The sequence below is a fragment of the Daphnia carinata genome, chromosome 8, assembly GCF_022539665.2.
Source record: "Daphnia carinata strain CSIRO-1 chromosome 8, CSIRO_AGI_Dcar_HiC_V3, whole genome shotgun sequence".
In the NCBI taxonomy this organism is placed as follows: Eukaryota; Metazoa; Arthropoda; class Branchiopoda; order Diplostraca; family Daphniidae; genus Daphnia; species Daphnia carinata.
This window is the reverse complement of record NC_081338.1, coordinates 4,814,664-4,839,385: the sequence shown is the minus strand read 5'-3', so window position 1 is coordinate 4,839,385 and position 24,722 is coordinate 4,814,664. Positions and strand designations below refer to the sequence as shown.

Here is a 24,722-nt window from a genome sequence, read left to right as displayed (position 1 = left end):
GTGAAGTGTAACCATGGTGTAACATTCAAATCAAAAAATTCTTGAGCCGGAAATTAATATTGGCAACATTGCTCTTGAAACAAATGCAACTTGACAACGTAACGTGATGGCGGGATCAGATGTATACAGAACTTGAAAGGCTAATCGTAAAAAATTATTTTTTAAAATGGGAGATTCATTAAATTCTGAAGACATTCCTTTAGCTTGGCCGAAAGAATTACCACAGCTCAAAGATATAGACGATCGTCTTCATTGTCCGATTTGCTACAATTATATGAAGAATCCTGTGATACCACTTGTTCACACAATTGTAATACTATTTATATTTTTTCTTAGAAACTTTAAAGAGTAATTTGTGTAATGTTTTTCTTTAATTGTCAGTTTGCTCACGATGCATCAGGAATAACATAAGCTTGAAGAATAGTTGTCCTAAATGTTTTATTGACATTTCTGATGGGATGTTGCGTCCTAATCGATGTCTTGAAGTAATCATGAAATGTTTTCAGTCAGTAAAAAACTAAGTTTTACAAGCTCTTATTGAGAAAATACCCAACACTGGAGATGAACAGTTGGATGACAATCATCATGTAGGAACCACAACAGACAATATTCTACCATGTTCTTCATCTACAAGTGGCTCTGTGTTACATGGTGAAGGACCTCCTAAAATGAGTTCAGATCTTCTCATACCCAGCTTTCCATCACAACTCCCACAAGCAGGTGATAAAGCAGCTGAAGGCCTGGACCAAAACACCCCTACATATTCTTTCTCATTACCACTACCTGCTGCGGATACTCAGCAATCTCCAATGGCTTCATGTAGTCAATCCAGGAAACCTACAGCAAGAGCTAGTGTATATCAACAGTCACAAAAGACCCCAAAAAGTATGAAAGAAGTTCCTTGTCCAGTGTGTAATATATATATGAGAGAGTCTCTCATAAATGTACACCTGGACTCTTGCTTGGAAAAGACTAAACCTGCCAAGAGGAAGCCCATGCCAAAGCTGATATATAATCTGATGAAGGATCAAGAGTTGAGAAAAAAGCTCAGAGAGTTAGGGCTGAATGCATCGGGTGACAAAACTACTTTGATTAATCGACATAAAAAATTTACAATCCTTTACAACTCCGAATGTGACGCCACAGATCCAAGACCCGTTGAGGAACTGAAAGCTATATTTGAACAAGAAGAAGCAGAAAGCCGTCGATTAGCCAACGAATTGCGTTATGCTCCTGCAAAAATCAAAACAAATGATATTGGAAAAATCGAAGAAGAAAATCTTCAGTATCTAAAGAACAACAAAGAGAGTTACGAGCGCCTAATCAATGAAATTCGACAGCGTCCAACATTGGCGGTCCCGTCTTTGCCTGCAGAGCCAACGCCCGTTCAGGTTAAAAGTGAGCCTCTAAAAGAAGAACATAACAGTGAAGACGAGGTGACTGAAATATATGTGCCACCAAAAGTCTTTGAGATGATATGTTTATCCGACAGTAGTGATAATGATGAGCCGGGTGGAGCATGTGCGGTGTCGTCGTCGGAAACATCTGGTCCTGATTGCGACAGTTCCAGACCACCATCTTCCAACAATTCAATCCCGGATCCCATGGAATCTGGATGTTCTAAAGACAGTAGTTGCCTATCAATCGGCGGTCAAACTATCACGTTGTCGACGACTGGATCAAGTGACCATAATTCCACATCGCCGACGTGCTATAGTCCAGTTGATGAGTCATCAAATGACTTGTTTGATGACGAAAAAAGCGGCATTCCCGCGCTTCCGTTAGACAACACGAAGCTTAGAAAATCAAATAAAAGATCAAAGTCTCCAACGCCGGACATTTCCCAACGCAGAATGTCATTGAGACGGAGATTGTAATTACGGCTGTATAATTGTAAATAATTTATCATCAGATTTGTTGCAATTTTGGTTTTGCCTATTTTGCATGCCAATCATTTGGTTAAAAATTTTATTTTTCGATCGAGATAAACTGCAGAAATTTCTTAAGGAAATCGACGAAAAATGGAACACCAAAAATTAATTGGCTTCTAATTTTTTGAAATTGTGAAATACACCTCTGTTAATCGTCAGAAATTGATCTGTTCTCATTAAGATGAGGTCAAAGTGAAGCCATTTAAAATCCTGTTCAAACGATAGATCCAATTTTTAAAAAATGAGGAATCAAACGTTTTTCGGTTAGAAATTTCTGAGTTGATTCAGCAAACAATCTATTCGTGGGCAGGTGTTTCAAAGGGAAAGGGCCAAAGGTAGATCGAGAACCGGATATTGACACAATAGTCTATCCAATTATGACGTGTACGTGCAAAGTCTGATGACGCATTTCCTTCATTATCTTTGTAGTGAAATCCGTCCGTTTGTGGATTCTTTAATACATTTATGACTGTACCCGTATGCAACCTTAGGCAACCTCTTCTGGCAATCTTATCTTCTATGTTACTGAAATTCTGTGCGATACCTTGAACGGATTTTACCTTGCACACGATAAGCCAATAAGGCCACAGAAAGACTGTCAGCTTTGTACATGCCATGAATACTGATTGCATGGAAGAAATGTATTTGCTTAAACTTCGAAAGCAAAGCGTCATTCTCTATTAGGTGGTCGGTCATAATAAACTCCATTGATGGTGAAATGTTTAAGATCGCCACTGACGCAAACAAAAGTATTCCGTTAATGCCTTTTAGTTTGATTTGAAATCTTTGGTTAATACCTGAGGGAGTTTATACGTGTGACGAAACGCATCGTCTTAATCGCGATAAACAAGTGCCAAACAGTTGTTTGATGGGCAGATTGTAAGCAACTTGAAAGCAAAAATTGAAATGTAGTGTAAGAGAAATAATCGAAAAATATTATCATTAAAAAACCTCTTCATCTTCGCCTCTGGCAATGTAAGAAACTTGTCCGCCATGGGCCAGTTGCCAATGATCCGCTGATAGAAAGAACCACACATCCAGCGCGTATTCACTTCCGTCCGCGTCTTCGTCGCTTAACATGGTGTAACAACCGGTTTGCCATCGCGAGACCTAAACCTCCACGTGCGAAAATGAAAAAACTCGGAACGAAAAATCTCATTTTCATACCTGAAGTCTGCAACAGGGGTCGATATCATTCGACGACCCCTTTTTAGATTTTGATGTTCCATTGCTCGGTTCTTAGAAAACAAGTTTGAGGTGGTTGTTAGAAAAATATGCAAAAGGAGGTGAATGAATATTTATACTTTCATCAGATGAACTTTCGTTTTCACTACTGCTGGGCGTTGACGCCAGTCGATGCAATTTTAAGCCCGTGAGGTTTGATAGCACTAAAAAGAAAGCCTCTGACTGGAAAAACTTTCTGGCTTCATTCAACATAGTTGCTGAGGTAGATTCGGTGATTTCATAATGGCGTTTGTTGGCTGGACCTTGCGTTTTCCAACTCGACACATTCAGTGAGTGCAAAGCTTCGCATAATTCTCCATACTTGTCGGGTTGAATGAACTCCTGTAGCTGGATTTCTGACTTGTCGCCGAAAGTTGACTGGACGTCTCCGCTTGAGTGGAAGGATCCAGATAGGCCGGGCTGATCCAGGTGTAGAAGTCATCTTCCTGGATTCGAAATTCATTCGGTATTTACAGTTTATTCACATATTCTGGTTTTAGCAACACTCACGTCCATATCTTCTGGTTTTGATAAATGTTTAACAGGTTCGACAAATGGAGGAGGTCGTTTGAAGGGTTTTCCGTGAAACCAGCCACTTACAGATAAGCGGCATTTGTTGCTACCTGCTGCTAGTACTTCAGATACCTGCCAACAACACTTACATACATTCCCAGTTCTAATAAATGATCTCGGTTTAGAAATACCTGATGGAATGAGGTTGGCGTGACAGCAAAGAAAGCCAGACTGTTCCAAATAGGGACCAAAGAAGTTACTATCTTGTCTGGTTGCTTGTTGTCATCCACACTGTACAAATCCAAGTTCCCTCCATCTGCCAGGTTCCAATCTTCATCAACCAAGTACAGAATGTAAGCAATCCGTCTGCCTTCCAGTTCATCATCATGGCAAAGCAAGACATCTATGAATAAGCAAAGCTTTAGGTTTGCAAAGTAATGGATGTTTCTTTGCTTGAGCTAACCTGTATGGTTGTATTGGGCACAACTCATATCCATTGTTGCATTTAATTCAATTCCGGTGACTTGGATGAGCCACTGCCTGAAATCTGAGTAAAGGAATTTCTTCAAAGCTGATACAGCTGCAGTGGTAACTTTCTTGAGATCTTGAGACTGGCGGAACTTGTACAAATCATTGCTTTTATCATGGAAATTCAATGATAAGAGCTCGTGTTTAAGTTGATGAAGAAAACTATCATCTTCGACAAAATTTCTGAGCTGACAACAGTTGAATGGATATTTATACACAAGACATTTCGTTTCGGCTACTTGGATTTGTTTATCCTGTCTCTCTGTCAAAGACCATGCGTCCGCCGCTGCGCGCAGGAATTCATCTGTTGTGTAGTTTGAGTTAAACTGAGGTTGTACTAAATCTGTCACTTGCCATTGTCGGTTTGACAGCGCTGGTTTAGTTTGCAAGTTTTTTCCTTTGAATTTCTTTGCCGGATTCATAATATAAGTAACATCAAATCCACTTTCCTTTCATTGCACGTGACAGTACTTAACCTCCTAGTAGCATGAACGGAAATAATTGAAAAACATCAAGCATTCGTCTGCTAAATTTACTCCCAGCATTGCCATTAATATTAATATATTTTCGATGTGTATAAATTTATTATTCATTATTAGCGCTGTAGCGCATTAAAAAGTAGTGATTTTTAAGTAAATAAATGTTTCTTTAAATGGTTTTGAAAATTAGATAAAGCCACAAAAAAAAATAAGAAAACTTGGTCCAAAAACGGTGAATGTACTATGTGAAATGTCCTTTGTTATATTTAGTCTTTCCTTTCCTTCCTCTTGCATGGTTTTCCTCTCCTCGTGTCGTTAATGACCCATTGCAATGAGAAAAACAATGCCATATGCGCGCTTGGTAACAAAATGCTGACTGCCCCAACTAGTCCTTTCTAGTTCATTCTGGTTCTCTGTCCCTTTAAATATACATACACACACACACACACACATTCATTCGTTTGGCTATATCCATTTTGGCTTTTGCGTGTCCCGGCGACTTTCCAAAAAAGAACAACTTTTTTCTTTCTAGGCGAGGGCTACACGTGTCCCGCTTTCTTACTCTCGAGGTAAAAAGAAAATAAAAGAAAGCCCTGCTTGACTGATAGCCAATTTTATTTTAATCAATCAGGAAAAAAAAAGGCAAGTAATAAATAAAAGATACTGAACTTTGTCTGCCAACAAAGTCCACGTTTTTGTGCGCACGACACAATCATGTCCTTTGAACCGTTTGTTATTCGCGTCCACACACACGCATCCCATCTGCTAAAAGTAACATTGACGCAAGTGGAAACACGCAATTTTAAGAGGGGACGGGGAACTCGAGTTTCGAGCAATATGTGTCACGTCCGATATTGCACTGGGCATGGGTTCAACTATTCCGTTTTTGCCCTGCTCAGTTTCATCACTCCCGTTCGGAGCGCGTGTTGGAGAAGTGTTCAAATTTAGATAAACACGTTTTTCAGCCGAGCACACGTGCACTCAAAACACCTCGTGAAAATATGAAACACATACAGAAAAAGAGGAACGACTTTTTTTTTTAGATCATTGCATCATGACTTGACTGTATTTTTTTTCTTTTTTCTTTTTTTGGTCTTTTCTTTTTGTCTTTTTCACATCCATCATAACTTTGTTCAGGAAAACATCGACAAGGGCTATAATAAGAAGGGAATACAAAAACAAAGATCATCACCATCATACCATCACGATATAAATCTAAAGAGTGTATATGTGTAAGGTTGAGTACGTGAGAGTTCTAGAGCAACAAGACGAAAGGGATAAAAGGGAAAAAAGAACAGTACAAAATACAAACGCACCATCACAACATCACTGTGGTATCCACGGCACCCTCCAGGAGCACATCAGCGGGAGAAAAAAACAAAAGCCTGTAGTGGTGGTGTATACAAGTATCATGGAAATAAACATATTGCTGTTGCTGGAACATTGGGTGCACAAAAAAAAATGCTATTTTCCTTCTTTTTTGGGCAAAAGAAAAAGATTTTAACCCACACACATGGACGACAAATAGATTGCTATCGAGTAGAAATGTATGGGATGATGAACTCTTCTTTTTGTTTTCTTTTTTCTTAGTTTCTTTTCGTCTTTAAACATAAATTTTCAGCACGTAGTAACACAGTATTTTTCTCTGTAGAACTCTATACATGACACATACACAATATCATATTTTTTTTTTTTATCTTTTTACCTTTGTTCCAATTTGAAAGACAACTTCCCGAAGAAAATATTAATAGTAATAATAATAATAATGTGGTAGTGGGTGGCACACCCCTCTGTGCAAAGAGATTGCTCGTCGTCGTACTAGTCATCTTTCCAACTTCCTTTCGAGATAAATCGCACGCAGACGATCCCTTCCTCTTTAGGAGCTGCCCCTTTTTTTTTCAATAATTATTTTTCTTTTCTGTCTTCCTCTACTGACTAGATGAGCGGAAGAGTTTGCGCTTCACCAGAGAGTAGTCTTGACTGATGACCATTGTGGAACGGTAAGCCAAATTCCTAATTTCATCCATAAATGGCAATTTCATTAGTAAATTATAGAGAATGACAAGATATTAAAAAAATTGTGAAACTTACTGGAGGAAAAGTGGAAGCTTAGAAGTCCAAGAAGAGTGTGGACGGAGCGTCAGGTACAATTCAAAAGTATTGACCGTGTACGGATGGCATTTGACTGCGCCAATCCGCTGCTTCCGATCTTCGTTATTGCGGCTGTTGGGCTCTTCAAAATCAATAAACACCATGCATCCCCTGCGAAATCAAAGGACAAAGATAGGGACTAGTTAGTAATTTGTTTGCTAGGAGCTTTAATATATAGGGCGCCTCTTACCTAATACCGCAGGGCTCGTCAACTGAAGCGATGAGAATATCCCTGGCGATAGACTGGAGTATACCGGCCGGCAACAAGATTTCATTGGGTGCTCGCTGCTGCTGGCCATTGGATAAGCGATACCTGGCCCGAGCCTGTCAGGTTGAAACACACAATGTTAATAAACTTGCTAGAATTATATCTTAATGTAGAGAGATTGAAAATACATACTTGTCGCAATTCTGCAGCTAATAATTCTGCAAGAACGTCCCTTGCCGTCTGCTCCTCTGCATCTTCTAAGCTCAAGTTCCACACATCTGCAAAAGACAAATGATTGTTGATTAAGTACAAATTGTATGGCAATCTACGTGTGTCCTTAACACAAAGGATCATAAGGTTTCTATCTGTCTATGGTTAATGGGCACGAGACCATGGGAACCCCAAGAGAGGAGGAGGGGAAACAAAGACAGGTCCGAACTCGGCACGAGTCAAGGTCACAGTTCATCTTAAATTTGGGAACAAAAATCGCCCATATATTTCAATTAAACAAATTCTTGTTATCTGGGTGAACTAAATAGATACATGAAGTTAATGCTAAAAGAAAAAAAAAGAAACCGGTAAATGAGAAACGTGACTTTCTCTCCAACGGTTTTCTAGCACGTACGAACGGTCGGGCGACAAAGCCGGTAGGTTAGGGTTTCTTTGTTAGAATTCGTGAGCCGTCTTTCTCACACAATCAACTAAAGACATGACTTCTTTTTTCTTAATGAGGAAGAGAAAATTTGCTTACCTTCAGTAAAATCAAGAGTTACTGGTAGCGGCATAACCTCCATTTTCTTTAAGGTTGGCGGAATTTCAGACGTCACGATTGAGAAAAAAAACAAGAAATCCGGCGAATTTAATAACGTGCTGGGTAATGAGGATGTGGAATTACTTTAAAAAACTAGGGAAATAGTGCAAAGAACTTTTTGCTTTGTGAAATTTTCAAGACAATAAAGGGAGAAAAAGTGGGCCGGTTCTTTGTGTGCTGAAAGAACAAGGGCGAATGATGGCGACTGCAAAGTTGCACAGCCTTTTCAACGTGAATGTTGCCCACCGACTGAGAGAACAAGGCCCTTGTTCTCTAGTTGCTACCTTAGCATCGACCACACGAGACGTTTCAAGTTGCAACACTAGGCTTTCTAGCAGACTAAACTGAAGCCTTTATGCCTACTGCAGAGCCTCCTATATTTCTTATTTTTCATCGAATAAATATCTTAAATCACGATGAAAGTTGATTAAAATTAATGAAAATTAATTTTACATCATACGTTAGGCTTTTCCTTTAAATTAACATGTAATAAGTGCCAATAAAGTGTAATTCCTAATAATATTTAATTTGGCAATATATTTCAGGCAACACTCGCAACATGGCGCTTCTGTAGTGGATATTTTTCATCGAACGCTAGGGGGAACACCACTTTATCTATGGTGAACTTTGACGTTAGTTTCTTTGTCCGGGAGGGTTTGCCAGGGTAATGGGGGTATTGGTATTGCCCTGACGGCCCTCAGCAACAAGCCCGTCGTGACGTCACACGCAATCACCCCACATATTTACTTCATCTTTTTATTTGATTTTTTTTCCCAACCTCTTTTCTTTGTCTTGGGAATTGTCGTTTTTTTTCGGAAGAAATTTCCGTTATCACTTGCATCAGCCATTTTTTTTTTAAAACTTTATTTCAATGACTTTCGCTTTTATTTCACCGGTTCCAGAAAAATCTTGAATGAACAAAGAGGCTATGATAACGTTTTGGCATGACGAACAAAGGGCAAAAAGCAATTTCGAAAAATAAAAGTATAAAACCATTATATCCTGGGGTTGGAAAGAAGGAGGGAGTTCCTGGTTTCCCTGTTCGACGTCACGTAGGCTTCGGATGGCAACAGCATTAAAAGCCAACCGTGTGCAGCCAATAGCCATCCAGCGACATTGTCTATAAATTGTTTTTTAAAATTCTGTGGTGCTGGATGTGCATGGCAGGGAGAATTCGCAACCCAACCAACTGCCAGCCGGATGCGAAAGGAGATAGAGAAAGAAAGAAATGGATTACGCATAGGAAAATAAAATAAGAAAGGTAGGCAGAGACAAGTAAGAATCAATAATTCGGTAACAAAGAACTTCTTTTTTTGGCCTTGTTCCCCGAGATATTTTGTCCCTTTTCTAACAGACCCTGAAACGTTCTATCCATTTCCAGAGATCGGTTTGGGATTTAGTGTCTGTTTCCTGCAGTTGGCTAAGTAGATGCAAAAAAGAACAGATGGACCATGTACTGGAAAAGCGACCGCTACAAGCAGGTATTTCTAGTCTTTTCAGAAAGGGGATTTAAAAGACTCAAGTTTTCTGTATAAACAACAAAGAAATACAAGAGAAAGGACAAGGGAAAAGCCTTAGGCGTGATATCCCGTTTGACACTTCTCACACAATTTGTCCGTGAAGGTCGACATGGAAAACAAAACAAAACAAAAAAAGTCACCAAACTGCTAAATACATTCATTTCATAGCCCTATCACCACCAAAACCGGTTGGTCCTCTCACGGTTCTTTTTAATATCGTTCTCTTTGTTTTACCTGAAAAAGACCTCGTGTAGCCAGTAACCTAACCCGTTCTTCCCCTCGATCGATCGACAGGATGTCAAGTATAGCATTATATACGTTAAATATTAGACGCGGCACGGATCGAAAGGATATCCTCAGCGCGTGATGGGATATACATTTCAAATTAGCCAAGAATTCTACGAAAGGATCGAATGTGACCTCGAGCCGCACACCCGATACCTGGCAAATCTGCGATCTGTCAAACGAAACCCATTCAAAACTCCCTCCTCGCGTCCGATTTGCCGGCTTGAAACTGAAAAAGCAGATTCGATTTGGCAATCTGGCAATGCTCGTTTTAGCAGACAAAAAGGCTATGAGAAAATAAAATACATTAAAAATTATGATTAAGGAAATTGTACAATTCTAAAAATTTACCAACAATTTCATTTTAAAATGCCTTAAATCGTACTGGCAGAATTTAAATTTATGAAAACTACATTTAAATAATTAATAATCGCGTAAATTTCGCGATCGATACTTGGAACAATCAGTCGTCTGCAAAAGGCCATGCAATAATATATAAATGACGTGTAACTTACGGTTTCTCCCGGATCGTGAAAGTAAATAAATAACACAATACTACCTAAAACGCGTGATGGATTATTTCTTTGGCTTTAAATCGGTCATAAGTCAGCCGGAAGCTGAACCGTCCCCAGCCGATACGGTAAATAAATTGGAGCTAATGAGCTTCAGTCACTTTAAGTATTGTCCTTGACCGATTTTCGTGAAACATAGCTATGGCATCTAAAATTAGATAGCTGGCGAAGACCAGAAGACACAGAGAAAGAAAAGATTGAAAAATTGTACAGTACATAGTCAAAATGTTTCTTTTGTTGATCAGGTGCTGCGACTGGTTGAAAGGGTTACTTCTTCAACTCTGTTGGAAGATAGACGGGATGCCTGCAGGGCCATCAAAGCTCTTTCAAAAAAGTATCGTTTGGAAGTTGGTGCCCACGGTTTGGATGCCTTGATTGCAGTGCTTATTAGTGATCCAGATTTAGAAACTTCCAGTTTTGTCCTGGAAACACTATGCAATGTAACTTCTTCAGAAGTTTTTGATGAAGAGGGTGTTGGTGCCCCGGTTGGAGAACAGTTCACTGAAATATTTCTCAAAAAATCAGAGAATGTCACCAGTGTCATCACATTACTGGATGAATATGATTTTCATGTCAGACTTCCAGCCATTCGTCTTCTCATGAACCTCTTGAACAACAAGTATTTCAACATAATCTACAATAAGTATCATACCACGGCACTCATTGACTCATATTCATTTGTAGGTCAAAAGAGATGCAGGAAATCGTTTTAGCCTGTCCAATGGGAGTAGCCAAATTGATCGATATCCTCAGCGATAGTCGGGATTTCGTACGCAACGAGGCCTTACTACTTCTTATCCAGTTAACCAAGAGCAATGCTAATATTCAAAATATTATTGCCTATGAACGTGGTTTCGATCAACTCTTCCAAGTAGTTCGTAGCGAGGGTTACAGTGATGGCGGTATCGTGGTAGATGACTCGCTGCAGCTCATGCTCAATCTCCTCAAACGTAACGCCTCCAACCAAACCGTCTTTCGAGAAGGTATAATTACATGAATGATTCCCATAATAACCATCTAAAACAAATGATATTAAATATCTGTTTTACAGAATCTTGCATGAAACAAATAACTCCGTTCTTCAAATCATGTCAGCCTTCATCAGAGAGTGACCCAGGGCACAGTTGGTCAACGCAAAAGATTAGCAACGTACATTCCATGCTTCAGGTATTTGTACACGATTTCCAAAATACGAAAATTATTGAAAACACATCGATAAACCGGTACGGTTCAGGTGGTGAGAACGTTGGTCTCACCCGCCAACGCAACTCAGGTGGTGTCCCCAGCTCAGAAAAATGTGTTTGACTGCGGTCTGCTTATGGAATTGTGCGCCCTTCTCATGACGCCTGGCGTTCCGGCCGAAATCCTCAGCGAAATAATCTGCACGGTCGGCGAATCGATACGCGGCTGCCGAAATAATCAAGAATTTTTTGGCCAAGTAATGGCCTCATCGTCACCCCCGCGAACAGCCTTGGTCGTCTTACTCATGTCTATGGTCAACGAAAAACAACCGGTGCCACTGCGAACAGCCGTTCTCTATTGTTTCGAGTGTTTCCTTTATAAGAATGATATTAGTCAAGGCCAGATCATACAGGCTCTTCTCCCTACATCGGCAGAAGGTAAGATAGATAGAGAAAGTGACTTTAACCGTTAGCATGGTTCATTTTTCATTGTTTTTCTCAGCGATGCAGAATATTTCGGCTGGCCAGTTATTGTGTGGTGGACTCTTTTCGACAGATTGCCTTTCCCACTGGCTTTCTTCCGTAGCATTGTCTCACGCTCTTGTCGGCAATATCAACAACAAAGAGTTATTACTAAGGGTACACTTGGCAATTGCAAAAGATGCTCCACCCGTCTCTCTGCTACAACAAGCTTTTAATATACTCCAAATGGTAAAACTGTCCTATTATAAAACATTATGTTTTAAATTATTTTCATTGTTTATGTAGGGTGGCAAGCTGCAAACTCGACTGGGTATCCTCACCCTTCTTTCAACTTGGCTGGCCGATAGCCCCAACGCTGTGGCTCAATTTCTAAAACTGCCCAATGCAATAGCATTCTTGACCGCTCTAGTAATCAAACGTGACATTACCTCATTCTGTTCTGGAATAATAGCTTCGCTTATATAGGTGGCTTCCAATGAGCACGACGATCAAGAGGTGCTGGTACAGAGCTTGTGTGCGTTCCTCCTAGGACTTTGTGTGGTGTACAACAACGATTCAAATAGCAACTTTTCCAAGGTATTTTATCCATTGTTTTCTGAACGTATTCTTTTAATTGAAAGTGTGTGTAATGATGCATAGGAATCCCTGTGTCAATTGATAACCAAACGAATCGGAGTCGAAACGTTTGTAGATAAACTAGCCGAGATTGCCAAACACGAAGTTTACAGCAAAGCCCTTAAACATCCCCAAATTCGGATTAATACCACAGCTGACATCCAGTTTGACCACGAATTTTGTCGCCTCTACAAAGGTATCTCTGACCGAAATAGATTGGATTTTTCGTCGGATACTAAACTTGTGTCTATTAATAGCACTCGAGAGTGTCATTGCCAAAGCCGTTGCTCCGCCTACGAGTCCCAAAGGAGCCGAATCCCCAACCGAGTCGGAATTAAAAGCTGTCGCTAAATACAAGGACGTCATCCGAGAACAAGATGGTCAGATCCAGCACCTGAGGCAGCGATTAGCCGCCTTGGAGGGAGATCACATTGCTGCTCAGGTAGAATGTGTCACAAAAATAGCCTCCATTTAAAAGTAATCTGTTCCTGGATTTATCTATGATTCACGTAGAGCAAAATTGAAGAATTGAATGTCAATTTGCACCATCTGCAAGACCAAAATACTTTGCTTAAAGCTCAGAGAAACAACAACGTCATCATTGATGAATCAGAGCCTTCGTCTCAATCCGAGCCGTCGACTGAGAAGCTGATGAAACAACTGGAAGCTTTGCGTTTAGATAATGAGAGGCTTCAAGGGCAGCTGGAACAGCAAGAATCCGCCAAAGATTTGGCAATGCCAGTCGTGAGTATCTATTGGATGCACGTGCAATACGAAGGGGCATGCTTATGACAATGATTGATTGCAAAACCATATTCTCCGTTGCATGTAGAACGGAGGAGTTGGCCTGGCCGTCGAATTTGCTTCTACTCAATCTGCTTCCATTATGGATAGCTTTACTACGCATGAAGTATTTCCAGCTATTTCATTTCCAAAAGAATTAATCAGAATGCTTATTTTTTCATCCATTCTTCGATTCATGAGGATGTCCAGGTTTGCTCCTTCTTCCGGCCGGAATCGACGTCGTCAGCTAACACAGTGGAACCCGAACTCAAAGCTGTTCGTAGTCAGCTAGACGCGATGGAAGCCGAATTAGCTGAAACGAAGCATTGCTTGTCAGTTTCAATTGCAGAAAACGCTGAACTGAAGGATGAAATTGAAAGAGTGAAGAAAGACCAAGAAGATTTGCTGGTTCTTTTAGCCGACCAGGATGGAAAGGTGCAGAAATACAAGGATAGATTGAAAACCCTTGGACAAACGGTATCCTCCTTAGTTTTGAATTCATCCTATTTCTTGGAAAAAGAATGACGATGTATAATTTTATTTCAGGTCAGTGACGATGAAGACGATGAATTGGACGACTTAGGTGAAGACGACGAAGAGTTATCATCTTAAAAAGAACAACAACAAAGTAAAAAGGAGAAAATTCTATTTTTAAAATAATTCTATTTCGTCGGTGGGGAGAAAGAAAAGTGTTTTTAAAACGGACTGGAAACACCCACACAATTCCATTGAAAAAAAAAAGAAGGATAGTGTGTGCGTGTTTTTTTCGTGTGCAGATTACGGTGGATGATTGAGGCTCGTGTTTGTGTACGTTTACAGCTTGTCTTGTCTCGAAACGCATACAACAAAATTGTTCCAAAAGGCCATTGATTATCAGACGGGCACGAGCGTCGCTAATCCTCCACGGTTTTGAAACTTCTCCAACCGGGTACGTAGGGTATATCCTGTTCCAGTCGTTTGTCTTCCAAAAAAAGCATCTTGATAGCCAGTTGTGAAATTGATATTGTCGCCCATTTGTTATCACTTCCACTAAGAAGAGAAATCTGACGTTCAATTTGATTGTGAAAACGGATGGGCTCGGCTTCCAGTTCTTTTTTTTTCATATCTCTTATTGTTTCTAAACTCCCATGTTGTTATGAAAGAGAAAATAGTGGACGTCTTTTAATGTTTTTTTAAACTATTAAGACACGTGTACGTTTCCTGTCTATTGGCGGGTTGTGGGCCCGACTTGGGTGTGTTCAAAAGGCGCTAAAAAAATCGAAAGAAACCTCCCCAGACAAAAAAGAATGGGAACAAAGGTCGCCACTCTTGTAACAGGGTGGGCAAGAATAGATTACAAGTTTCTCAAACAATTCCAGGAAGAAGAAAATGTACTAAAAATATATTCCCCTATTAAGGAAGGGCATAGCTAATGACTGTCGAACAAAGTTCTAGAATTTTCAATGTGAGACAACTGGTATTGACCAGTTGTGCTATATTTGAATACGTCCGTTTCGTTCAGTTATAAAAAGGATTTCGCAACGCGGATCGCAGGATCTCGAAACAATCAATCACTTGGCTAAAGGTATGTAGAATCGGGCCGTCAATAAGTTGAATTTATCATGTAAATACCTAAAAGTCTTGTATTTCTTCTTTTCAGTCTTCTCCTATCCAAAAAAATGTATTACAAAATTGGAAAATGTGTTTTCTCTCGTTGGGAAGGAGAAAACGAATAGACGCCATCGAGTTGAGTGATGATGCGCTGAAAATGCTGGCGTCCTTTTCACTTAAAAGTCGTAGACGTCTGTCGAGTTATGGGTTTTTTCTTTAAAGGCGAGGCGTTACGATGGCTTGGAATCCTTGGTATACGTTGGTGACGCCAGTCAGCGGCTCCAGCGTCGGCAGAGGACGATCCGGAATGGCTTTCAACTGGAACGCTTTAACCAGCGCCGTCGTAAAAAGGAAGAAACTATTTCGAGCCAATGGTTCACCCAAACACTGCCGTTTACCTGGTACACCCAACGACAGCAGTTAACCAATGACAAATGTCCATATATACCTCCCCCCCCCCGGTGGAGGGAGTAGGAAATGGGAAACTATCATAACATTCTCTTCTTTATTACCTAAGCCGAAGGGGATGAGTCTCTCCGATTTTTTCAGTTTAAGACCATCAGCATCTAAATGCCTTTCGGGACGAAACACTTCAGGATCGACCCAATACGTTTCGTCCATATGGGTGGAGTAAACATTAATCAGCACGAGAGTGTCCTGAGATTTAAGAATAAAAATTAATGGCGTGAGTTTTTCATTTTCCAGAGGTCGACTATTAATAGCATGGTGATGAGTACCTTGGGGATGTTGAATCCTCGGAGTTGGGTGTCTTTTGCGGCGCAATGCATCAAGGTCAAAGGCGCCACATTGGCCAGACGAAGTGTTTCGATGAGGACAGCCTCAGTGTACACCAAACTGTTAGAATTCTGTTTGATTTCTAAGAAAGGAAAGAGAGTTAAATGCGTCTTGTCTTACCTGGGTCGATGCGCAAGGGACGGAAGGGCATTGCCGCAAATTTGATCCAATTCGGCTTGCATCTTGCGCTGAACGTCCGGATAATGGACCAGGTAAAGTAGGGCGAAACCTTCAATGTTGTTCAATTCATTCCAGTGAGACGTTGAAATAGTATGATTAGTGCAATTTTAGTATTTGTCGTACCTATGGCATTGCTGCTAGTCTCCGATCCAGCAAGAAATAGGTCAATGATTGACGATATTAGTTGCTCAACTACGAAATGATGATAGTATTTAAGATAAAATCTCGATTTTGAATAGAATTTAAATCAATTACTGTTGAAGGTCGTATTTGCATTCTGATCCGTTTGTTGTTTCTCCATTTCTTTCAGGAAGACATCGATGTAATCACGAGGAGCGTCTTCCTCCGAACGAGTCCTAGCATGTTCTTCAATCGTTCCCTGAATTTTCAAAATGATTAGTAATGAAAGAAAAATTTGCAAGTCATTTGCATACCCGTATGAAGTTTTGCAAAGGCTCAAAGATGTCGTTGCGGATGCCCAAAATTTTCCGTAATGAAGGGAAAAGACGTAAGAGGAAAGCAGGTACGGCAATGCTGGCCGTTTGGGGCTTAAAACTACGATTAAAAAAATCGACCATATCCAGCAGGGTTGTGAGACGGGCGTCGTCTCCTCTGAACCGCTCACCTCCAATTAGAGCCCACAAAATATTGAGGACATTGCGATTGAAAGTGCCGGACTGGAAGTCTACCACACCTTCAGGATCAGAACCCGCCTGTTCACCAAGTAAACGGATCAATTCACGAATCTCTTCATGTATCATTTCTTCGGCAGATGTCCGTCCGAAGCCAAGATCCCTCAGGTGACGTAACGCGAACCGTCGTTGCTCGCGAAAGAAATCGCCATCGACAAACATGAAACCTGTCCATTTGGAACGTAACATAAATTTTAAAATTCTCTTGCTTCAACAACATAAAATCAGACACATACCAAGTCTCTTGCCGAACGTTCGTTCGCGTCTTGCAAACGTATCGGGTCGTCCGTTCAAGTCATCATTGTTGAGAGCCTCTTTGACGGCTTCGTAGCCACACACGGCGACTGTTAAACTCGGTCCCATGTAAAATCCGGTCACGGGGCCATACGTTTGGCTCAGTTTGATCAACGCCTTGTAAGGTTTGGCATCATGTTTCTTCAAAAACGGGATGTAACCGACCACCGGCAAGCCTCTTGGTCCTTTTTGTTTTCAAAACTTGCATATTAGTAATCATATTGCTCATCAACACTTCTTCCATTCCAGTTTTGTTTTGTTTTTTTTTTTGCTTCTAAATTTTGGCAAAATCTCGCATTTTGCCGTCAGCCATGTTTGTTATCAGAATTATAGAAATAATTATGAATGTGGCAATGATCAAAATGGATCAAAATATATTTATAGTAGGTATTATATTTTAATTTTATCACCTGGTGGAATGTTTGCAGGTCGTCGACATTGCGAAAACACCAGCAAAATGATCACGAGACCCAACAATATCAGGCCAAGGAAAATGGCGGCGACCATGATCGGAGTAACTTGTGTAGTGCCTCACGTCCGTCGTTGGCCACTGAACACGCATTTTCTCGTTTGCATCGAAGAAGCTCAAAGCCAAGGCCAAAGACCGTCTTGAATTGTGTTGGCTCTTTTCGGGGATTTCTTTTTCTTGGTTTTGTTGCTTAACTTTTCTTATCAAATATCAACTTTGCCTCGGGCACTTGATCTTCCAGTTTGAAAAAAAGAAGTTCTTGTTTCCATGTGCGTGCAGCCGGCAGCTCGCGTGTGCAAACCAGGGGAGGACCGGTCAAATCGAATGGAAGTAAAAGTTAGCTTTTGTTCTAATATTGGTTCGTTTTGTTACCTTTTAAAAAAAATGCATGATAAGATCACGATGAATTCGGGTTTTCTTGTCATGGTCGTCATGGCGTGTTTCAGCATGACGTCTGCACGATCCACAAAGTGTTGCTATATATGCGATCATGTTGACACTTTGAAATCAATCTGATTACGATATTGATAAATTGCAGATTCTCGTGTTTTTTTTACGAAAATTCAAATTGATGAGAATCGGTTTGAAGGGGTTTATTTTCAAATTCATTTCTTAGAAACCTTGAAAAAAATAATGTGCATTTGGCAATGGTGCTGCTTTTTTGATTCGAGTTGAGATATAAATGTCAGCTCGGGTTGAATGATGTGTTAACGAAAGCGTAGCAAGATTTATCCTTCTTCAAAGCCTTCATCGTCATTCACGAACATGAAACATTTTCATTCTTTGATGTCTTTCGTCCAACTATGGCCATGCTTAGGTAATTAGTTGTGATATGCAATGTTCTCTGCACGTTGCCCCGACCTTGATTTAGCGCTGCACCGAAAACCTTTGCACGTTTTACGGTCGGTGTTTTAATAACCGGTTGTGTGTAATTGATATCTAAATAGAATGAATGCCGCTGACCTATTCGCTCTTTGTTTGGGACTGCAGGAGACATGCTCTGAGGGGATTTGATCTCCATGTGAAAGCATTTTTATCTAAGTTGGTCGAGTTGACTGAGTGCACCACCAAGTTTGCAAAACAGTGAGTCATAACTGTCTGTATAAAAAAATGTAAATAATTTGCCTTGCTTCCATCATTAAACCTCTCTCTTTCTATGTTTATCGTCAACTGTGTAGATATCAGATTCCAGCTGTCATCTGGCAGGATTGTGACACAAAGGGACCAATGTCATATTACGAGCTAGATTGACTACATTTGCATAATATACAACCAGACGGCAACACAGGAATATGACTCAGAAAGTTTGTGAGTATAGAATCCATCTTTTATTCAGCATGCAAATTGCTATCATACAGGTATTTATATAGCAGCACAACCTTGTTTTGGTGAGGAGGGGAGTTTGGGGTCAATAGTAGATAGGTGTTTATGTAAATATATGTTGTTTTTTTTTTTTTGCTTTTTCTTTTCGTTTGGGAGGAGGGAGACGCGGGAGAAGAGAATATAGTGTAGGACGTGTGGTAGATCCAGCTTTTTCTTTAGAAAAAACCACACGATTTGAAGAAAAGCTTTGCAAAGATAACAATAATTTTTTTGTTTGAGGCAAATTGTTTCCCAATCAAGTTGATTTGATCAATCGGCTCGGCGAAGAGCCATTGATATTGGGCGATGCTGGCCCTGGAAAAGCGACCGAACTTTCTTGCGGGCAAGGGAAGAGCAACTTCTCTGATCCGTCGGGCGTCAGGGCGTGTTTGCCATAGTACTGAATCAACTCACCTTTTAATTTTCGAAAAATGAGGGGCGTTACGAAGCGAACGAAGTTTGTGTTTTTAAATAATCGATTAAACTTACGTAAACTTTTGTGAGGCGGATCGGTTGAGCCAAGAAGCGTGTACTTTTTATGGCAACGTTTTTCTCCGGCGTCGATCAAGAAATGCGAAACATTTCCGGAAGGATTCCGAACAGAAATAGCGTAGCCCCATAGGCGTTCCGTCAAACGGGCCAGGAAAGCGCCTGCCGGCTGGTTGGTCAGCCTTCGTTCGGCTTCCCAGCGTGAAATAGCAGCGTGAAACCAGGCCGACATGTTACCCGTGCCAGGCTCCAGGCCGGCGGCCAAAGGGAATTCTTCCGTCCAGTACCAATCTTGAGCCTCTTCCAAATTGGCTGGCTTTGCCGGCCTCCACGAAGGTTTGCCCGTCTCTTTTTTTTGCTCCATTCCGGCCGATGGATGCGTCGCGTTCTCCTGTTGCGGTTGGGCGGCTTGTTTTGGCCGTTTGTTGGCAAGTTTCAGAGCCGGAATGGGCCATTGGAAAATGCGTTGATGGCCGAAACATTTCGGCGAGTGTCCGTTGTGCGATGGGCCGTGCGGCGCGTGCAGATGCTGGCAGCCATCGCTCGACGTGGCTGGGAGGGGCGGAAGGGTAGGCGTTACCGGAGTGGCCGTAGCTGAAGACGATGGCGATTGCGGTAAAGGCGGAGGTGGCCACGTCAGCTGGATGCCCGTCTTAATTGCGCGATGATTAAATAGCGGCAGGGAACTTAAATAGGCCGGACTGGGAGATGAAGATGAAGGTTCGATAACGATGGAAGGATTGCTGTTGTTTAACTGCGTCGTTCCTTCCTCTACCGGCGAACTGCTGGACATTCCAGTTAGCCGCCAATGTTCCAGTCGGGCTTTTCTAGCCATCGAACGGATGGCTGCGCGGGTCGGGGTGGGGTTAATTTAATTGTTTTATTTCTAAAGAGAAATGTGAGAGACTTACCCGTTAATTCCGCTTCCGTGCTGGATGTTGGCTTTTCCTCCGCTTCCGCGCTGCAACTGCTGCTCCGGCTGCTGTTGTTGGGCGAACTGGACGTCTCCCACAGTCGGCCGTAAATGGAGTTGGCCTCTTCCGTCGCCGGATTCTTCCGGACAGGCGCACTTTCTTTGTTGTTGCTGTTGTGACTATGGGTGGCAACGGAAAGCGTTGGCCGGCGGATCCAAACTTTATCGGCTTGTTTGACCATCGGCGCAGGTGTAGGCGCAGCCGGGGGCACCCAATCTTGCCGAGGGATCCAAACGTCCGTTTCGACGGGTGGGGGTGTTGGCGGAGGCAGGGGTAAGGGGGAAGGCGATCGCGGGGGAGATGAGTCTTGCGGTGGGGCCGGTGCGGATGGGGTGGATGGGAGCGGGAATGGCTTGGAACCGCGTAAGTCCAGCTGAACGAGGGGAGGGTTCCGCTTCCAGCCAATCAGCTCGTAGAGCGGCTCTCGTTTGCTCTTCTCGCTCGATTTGCTGTCCACCGGATGCGATTTGTTGGTGTCTTCTTCCATTTGCCGGATCTCTTGTAAGCTGCGCTCGAGCAGATCGCTCACTTGCGACCAATCGTCGATTCTTTTCAATCAAAAAAAAAAAATTTGAATTTTTTTTATGGGCGGGAAATTTGAAAAAAAAAAAAAAAAGGCGGAAGTGTACCTGTGATCGGAAACGGAATTGTCTGGGCTGTGGAGACTGAAGGTCTTGTTGGAATCGATGTCGGTGATGGTGGACGATGTCTCTTCGAAATCCAGCTCGGAAAGAACGCTGCCCGAATCGACGGAATTGGGATCGTCCGGCTCGAGGTGAACCACCGTCTGCCTCTGATCGACCACCTCCGCATTGCCGCATCGAAAGATGTCCAGGAAGTTGTCCAACACTCCCGTACGGGTCTGATGCAACGTTGCCTTTTCCGCTTGTTGCTGCTGGTGTCCGTCATCGCCGGACGATGATGTCGTAGATTCGTTTAAATTTTGGCGGGCGTCCTCTTCCTGCGCGCTTGTGCGTAGCTCTTTAAAATCCAGGCCGTCCGTCCCGTTGTTGTGATGTTTAGCCGTTCCGTTGGCCGTCTTTGCTTGCGTTTTTTCATCGGCCAATCGATGATCGGTCGCGTCCGAGTAACTGATGAGCGACGATATCAAACTGTCGATGTCGTCCGTCCCACCTGATTGATTCAATTCTTGCGAATGGGAATCTAACAGGGAGCCAATCGATTCAGCCGATCCGCCAAAGACGCTCGTATGCAAATTGCCTGTCCCATCTTCCAGGAATCGAACTTTTTTCGGAGCTAAAAAAAGAAAAAAGAAAAGACAAAAAAAAAAGTTTATTCAATCCCGTGTTATGTAATTAAACGATTCGTCGTTTTATTTTACCGGCTTTGTTAGTCATCCGTGGCGATTTGGATCCAACGGGATCCAAACGCTGAGCGAATCCCGCCGCTCCGCTGCTATTGAAATGATTGACGTAGGTGCCGCTAGGTGGCTCTGGCGATCTTATCGTTCGGCGCAACAGCATTGTTTCGAGCGGCGCATTTTTCAAAAGGACGGTGGACGCGGTGGCGGCCGTCGCCGCAGCCGGTTCAAGTGGTTGACTGGACACGCCCATTGGCGCGTCGTTTTGCAATCGACCCCTCCTTTCCTAATCATCCGAAACGAAGGGAAACACGTCAGAAATCTCTTTCCCCTCTCAAAAGTAGGAAAAAAAAAAAACAAACAAAAGATGCGAACGGACTACAGATCAAATATTTTTTGTTTTCCTCTCTCCTCTTTCAATGAACGAGAGAGGCAAGAGATTTGTTCTCATTTGAATAATGCCTTGTGAACACACATTTTTTGTTTTCAAAACGAGGCAGGTAGAAAGAGCTAATCAACTGGGTTCTCTAAAAGGCAATGTCCAGCAAAAACAAAGCAGCTCATCCCTTTTCTCTTTTGTTTTATTTTATTTATTTATTTATTTTTTTTTTTGACCTGGAACGGTCAACATCGTTTTGTTGCGTTCGTTTATTGGATTTTTTTTTTCGAAAAGAAAAAGACCGATCATCAGAAATTCCTTTGGGAGACACGACGTTTACCTGAGCGCGTCGTAATTCATTGAGGAGTTGATCGTATTTGGGGGGATGTTGGTGATGCGTTGGCGATGTGGGCGACGATGGCGGCGACGATGGGAAACTGAAAAAGCCGTTGCTGCTCGATGCCGACGACGGCGTATCGCCTCCCCCTTCGCCCAAAACCAATTTTGGCGGGCATATGAAAAATCCTTTGGCTGGCGGGCTCATCGCTGATCCTTGTTGTTGATTGCTCGACGTTGAAGCGGCCGCGGCCGGCTTGCCGCTCTTCCACAATTGAGGCATGTTGTCCCGTTTTTTGTTTTTTGTTTTGTTTTTTTATCCTAAAAAGATTCAAATCGATGAGAAAGGAGATAATAATTCCATTACAAGCGAAGCGACCGCTAAATGACCTAAACCTAAAACCACCACTTGTTTTTTTTCTTTTTCGTTCGAAAAATTCTAAAGGAAAGTTTTGTTTCGTCTTCGAAATGGGGGATTTCGGTTTGCTGCTGTTTCCAAAATAGGGGAATGCTGCTTCTGCTGCGGATGTGTGTGTTGCGCCGGCCCTTATCTCGATCCTAATTCCATATAAGGTCTCACCAGTCTGTCACTGTCACCCCCCATCCTTTTTTTTTTCTTTTTTTTCTTTTTTTTTTTTTTTTTTTTTCAAATGTCCGACTTTAACGTTGCGTGTCGTTCAGTTTTCTTCTTGGTTTTACTCAATTCCAATATTTATTTGTTGAGGGGGAAAAACAAAAATACCGCGAAATTGTGTGCCATTCAAAACGTTTTCCCGCGCCTGCCTATAGATGGCTCATCAATAGGGACATCATTTGATTGCCTTGTTATCGAGTGATTGGCATTTTGATACAATAGACTTAATAGGCTGGTAAATGTCCCCCTCCTCCCTTTTTTTTTTTTTTTTTTTTTTTTTTTTTAACCGATTCCCAATTTCAAATGCGTTTTTCAAAAATAAAAAAGAAAAGGGTTTCCGGGTGGGTACACACACACACACAGCTTTCGAACTTTTGGGCGTTGTCCTTATCCAATCCCAATAATATTCTCTTGTGATAGAGAGAAAAAGAAAAAAAAACAAAAAACAAGCGTCATTTAATCGAAGCTTCCAACGCCCAAAAGTCCAGCTGATGAGGGCGCGGACGCGATCGACAAGAAGAAGAAGAGACAAAAAAAAAAAAAAAAAAAAAAAGAATAGAACAATAATCATTTTTTATTTGAAATAAAAACGAGGGGGGAAAGAGGGGGGGGAAACCTGTTGGTAATTCGAGTCACGCCTTGATTAATCACACAACAATAGCATTCAGCAACAACATTTTCTGACTAGACACTCTTTTAAAATTCGAAAAAAAAAGCGCCAATAGCGATGGCCGCATCCCCCCCCCTTTTTTTTTTTAAATTATTATTATCTAATATGCCAATTCACGCTGGAATTTTTCGTCCACCCATACGTGATTTATCCAGACATCAAAATGAAAGAGATTTTTCTTTCGAAACCGGTCTGTATCTTAACTAGACGTATTTAATACTTACAACGCCCGTTTAAAATGAAATCCCTCCTCTTTTTTTTTTTTTTTTTCTCTCTCTTGTTCTTTCTAATTTTATTTTGCGGGGTACGTGTTTGTTGTAGCTTAATATTTGTGTTGGTTCATGGCGTAGGGTTGACGAAGGGTACTCGAAAAGAGAGCCGGAAGTAACACGATAGCGCTAAATTCACAGGGGTGGTGGAATACGGCGGTTTCGTATTATCACGCGTTCCAGGACAAAATGAGAAGAGGCCAAAGAAAAAAGGTGAGCTTTATTTAAAATGCAAATAATATTCATCATAATAGTTTTTGTAAAGAAAAGAAAACGGAATTTTTTTTTTTTAAAGACAAACATTTTTTAATATTTCCTTTTAAGGATTTTCCGAAGAAAACGATAAATAGGATTTTCAAGTGCCATCATTTTCAATAATAATTTTTTTCTTTTTTTCCCAGGTTTTTTTTTTTTTTTTTTTCCTCCCTTCTTCTTTTGGTGTTAAAAACCAAATGCAAATAAATAAATCTTCCTTCACAACTACCGTGTGCTGCAAGCCAGTGGACTGAAGGGGGAGAAGAAGAAAAAAAGGAGGAGGTAACGGGCGGGATAAATCGTGACCGCCATAAAGCTCGGCCATAAACTTTTTTAAATTATAATTTTTTTTTTTTTTTTTTTTTTTTTGGCTTTTGCAGTTTGCGTAAATCCATTGTTTTCGACTCCTTTTATTCCAATGCCAAAATGAAGGGAAAAAAAAAGAGGAAAAGAACAGCCTGTTCCAAGAAAATCTTCAATTATTTGATGGAAAAGTGGCTCACCCGTCATGGCACTGAGGTACCTCCCGAGCAAAAAAAAAAAATGTATTTTCTCTTAATAATTTCAACAAAAAAAAAAAAAACTTTCTCTTTTAAACTTAAACCCAAGGCCCACCGCGAACGAATTTTTGTACTTTAGAGTGCAAACAACAACAAACAAAAAAAAAAAATAGATGGATAATGTAATTTTTGTCTGTGGGTGGCGGTTTCGATTGAGCAACAAAAAAAA

At 41.4% G+C, this 24,722-nt stretch overlaps 6 protein-coding genes and 1 long non-coding RNA gene across 8 annotated transcripts; 3 read left to right on the top strand and 4 right to left on the bottom strand.

Annotated features, from left to right (window-relative positions):
• Positions 1 to 122: 122 nt before the first annotated feature.
• On the top strand, positions 123 to 2,054 carry LOC130704188 (E3 ubiquitin-protein ligase RAD18-like). Its single transcript, XM_057525655.2, is given in 3 exon segments — positions 123 to 287; positions 290 to 310; positions 382 to 2,054. Coding segments are annotated over 3 exon segments (1,638 nt in total). The 5' UTR covers positions 123 to 166; the 3' UTR covers positions 1,878 to 2,054.
• Positions 2,055 to 2,557: 503 nt separating this feature from the next.
• LOC130704299 (prolyl 3-hydroxylase OGFOD1-like) lies at positions 2,558 to 4,710 on the bottom strand. The gene is given in 10 exon segments (XM_057525776.1): positions 2,558 to 2,665; positions 2,729 to 2,767; positions 2,769 to 2,818; positions 2,883 to 3,041; positions 3,099 to 3,169; positions 3,236 to 3,545; positions 3,548 to 3,601; positions 3,666 to 3,800; positions 3,860 to 4,071; positions 4,132 to 4,710. Coding segments are annotated over 10 exon segments (1,581 nt in total). The 5' UTR covers positions 4,619 to 4,710; the 3' UTR covers positions 2,558 to 2,601.
• Positions 4,711 to 6,297: 1,587 nt separating this feature from the next.
• On the bottom strand, positions 6,298 to 8,114 carry LOC130704098 (protein charybde-like). The gene is made up of 5 exons (XM_057525583.2): positions 7,786 to 8,114; positions 7,227 to 7,312; positions 7,017 to 7,150; positions 6,767 to 6,937; positions 6,298 to 6,688 (listed from the first exon to the last, which is right to left on the bottom strand). Exons 1-5 carry the CDS (start codon positions 7,826 to 7,828, stop codon positions 6,604 to 6,606), a joined length of 519 nt encoding a protein of 172 aa, XP_057381566.1. The 5' UTR covers positions 7,829 to 8,114; the 3' UTR covers positions 6,298 to 6,603.
• A 1,999-nt stretch (positions 8,115 to 10,113) lies between these two features.
• LOC130704095 (general vesicular transport factor p115-like) lies at positions 10,114 to 14,352 on the top strand. Its single transcript, XM_057525579.2, has 14 exons — positions 10,114 to 10,290; positions 10,468 to 10,841; positions 10,907 to 11,205; positions 11,274 to 11,389; positions 11,457 to 11,841; positions 11,906 to 12,114; positions 12,172 to 12,294; positions 12,352 to 12,462; positions 12,526 to 12,697; positions 12,759 to 12,943; positions 13,015 to 13,245; positions 13,334 to 13,411; positions 13,486 to 13,761; positions 13,831 to 14,352. The coding sequence occupies exons 1-14, from the start codon at positions 10,222 to 10,224 to the stop codon at positions 13,894 to 13,896; spliced, it is 2,694 nt and encodes an 897-aa protein (XP_057381562.1). The 5' UTR covers positions 10,114 to 10,221; the 3' UTR covers positions 13,897 to 14,352.
• A 536-nt stretch (positions 14,353 to 14,888) lies between these two features.
• On the bottom strand, positions 14,889 to 17,407 carry LOC130704097 (methyl farnesoate epoxidase-like). The gene is made up of 9 exons (XM_057525582.2): positions 17,246 to 17,407; positions 16,778 to 17,020; positions 16,284 to 16,708; positions 16,105 to 16,228; positions 15,973 to 16,041; positions 15,790 to 15,898; positions 15,612 to 15,729; positions 15,387 to 15,531; positions 14,889 to 15,272 (listed from the first exon to the last, which is right to left on the bottom strand). The coding sequence occupies exons 1-9, from the start codon at positions 17,340 to 17,342 to the stop codon at positions 15,091 to 15,093; spliced, it is 1,512 nt and encodes a 503-aa protein (XP_057381565.1). The 5' UTR covers positions 17,343 to 17,407; the 3' UTR covers positions 14,889 to 15,090.
• A 574-nt stretch (positions 17,408 to 17,981) lies between these two features.
• On the top strand, positions 17,982 to 24,718 carry LOC130704099 (uncharacterized). 2 transcript variants are annotated; one of them, XR_009004870.2, is made up of 5 exons: positions 17,982 to 18,121; positions 18,252 to 18,387; positions 18,483 to 18,612; positions 24,374 to 24,512; positions 24,603 to 24,718. It is a non-coding gene; the product is annotated as an uncharacterized LOC130704099 (long non-coding RNA). The 2 variants fall into 2 exon arrangements; XR_009004869.2 differs by lacking the exons at positions 24,374 to 24,512; positions 24,603 to 24,718 and adding an exon at positions 23,820 to 23,939.
• LOC130704094 (uncharacterized) lies at positions 18,746 to 22,463 on the bottom strand. The gene is made up of 6 exons (XM_057525578.2): positions 22,170 to 22,463; positions 21,472 to 21,736; positions 20,759 to 21,386; positions 20,067 to 20,677; positions 19,156 to 20,001; positions 18,746 to 19,080 (listed from the first exon to the last, which is right to left on the bottom strand). The coding sequence occupies exons 1-6, from the start codon at positions 22,446 to 22,448 to the stop codon at positions 18,923 to 18,925; spliced, it is 2,787 nt and encodes a 928-aa protein (XP_057381561.1). The 5' UTR covers positions 22,449 to 22,463; the 3' UTR covers positions 18,746 to 18,922.
• Positions 24,719 to 24,722: the final 4 nt, after the last annotated feature.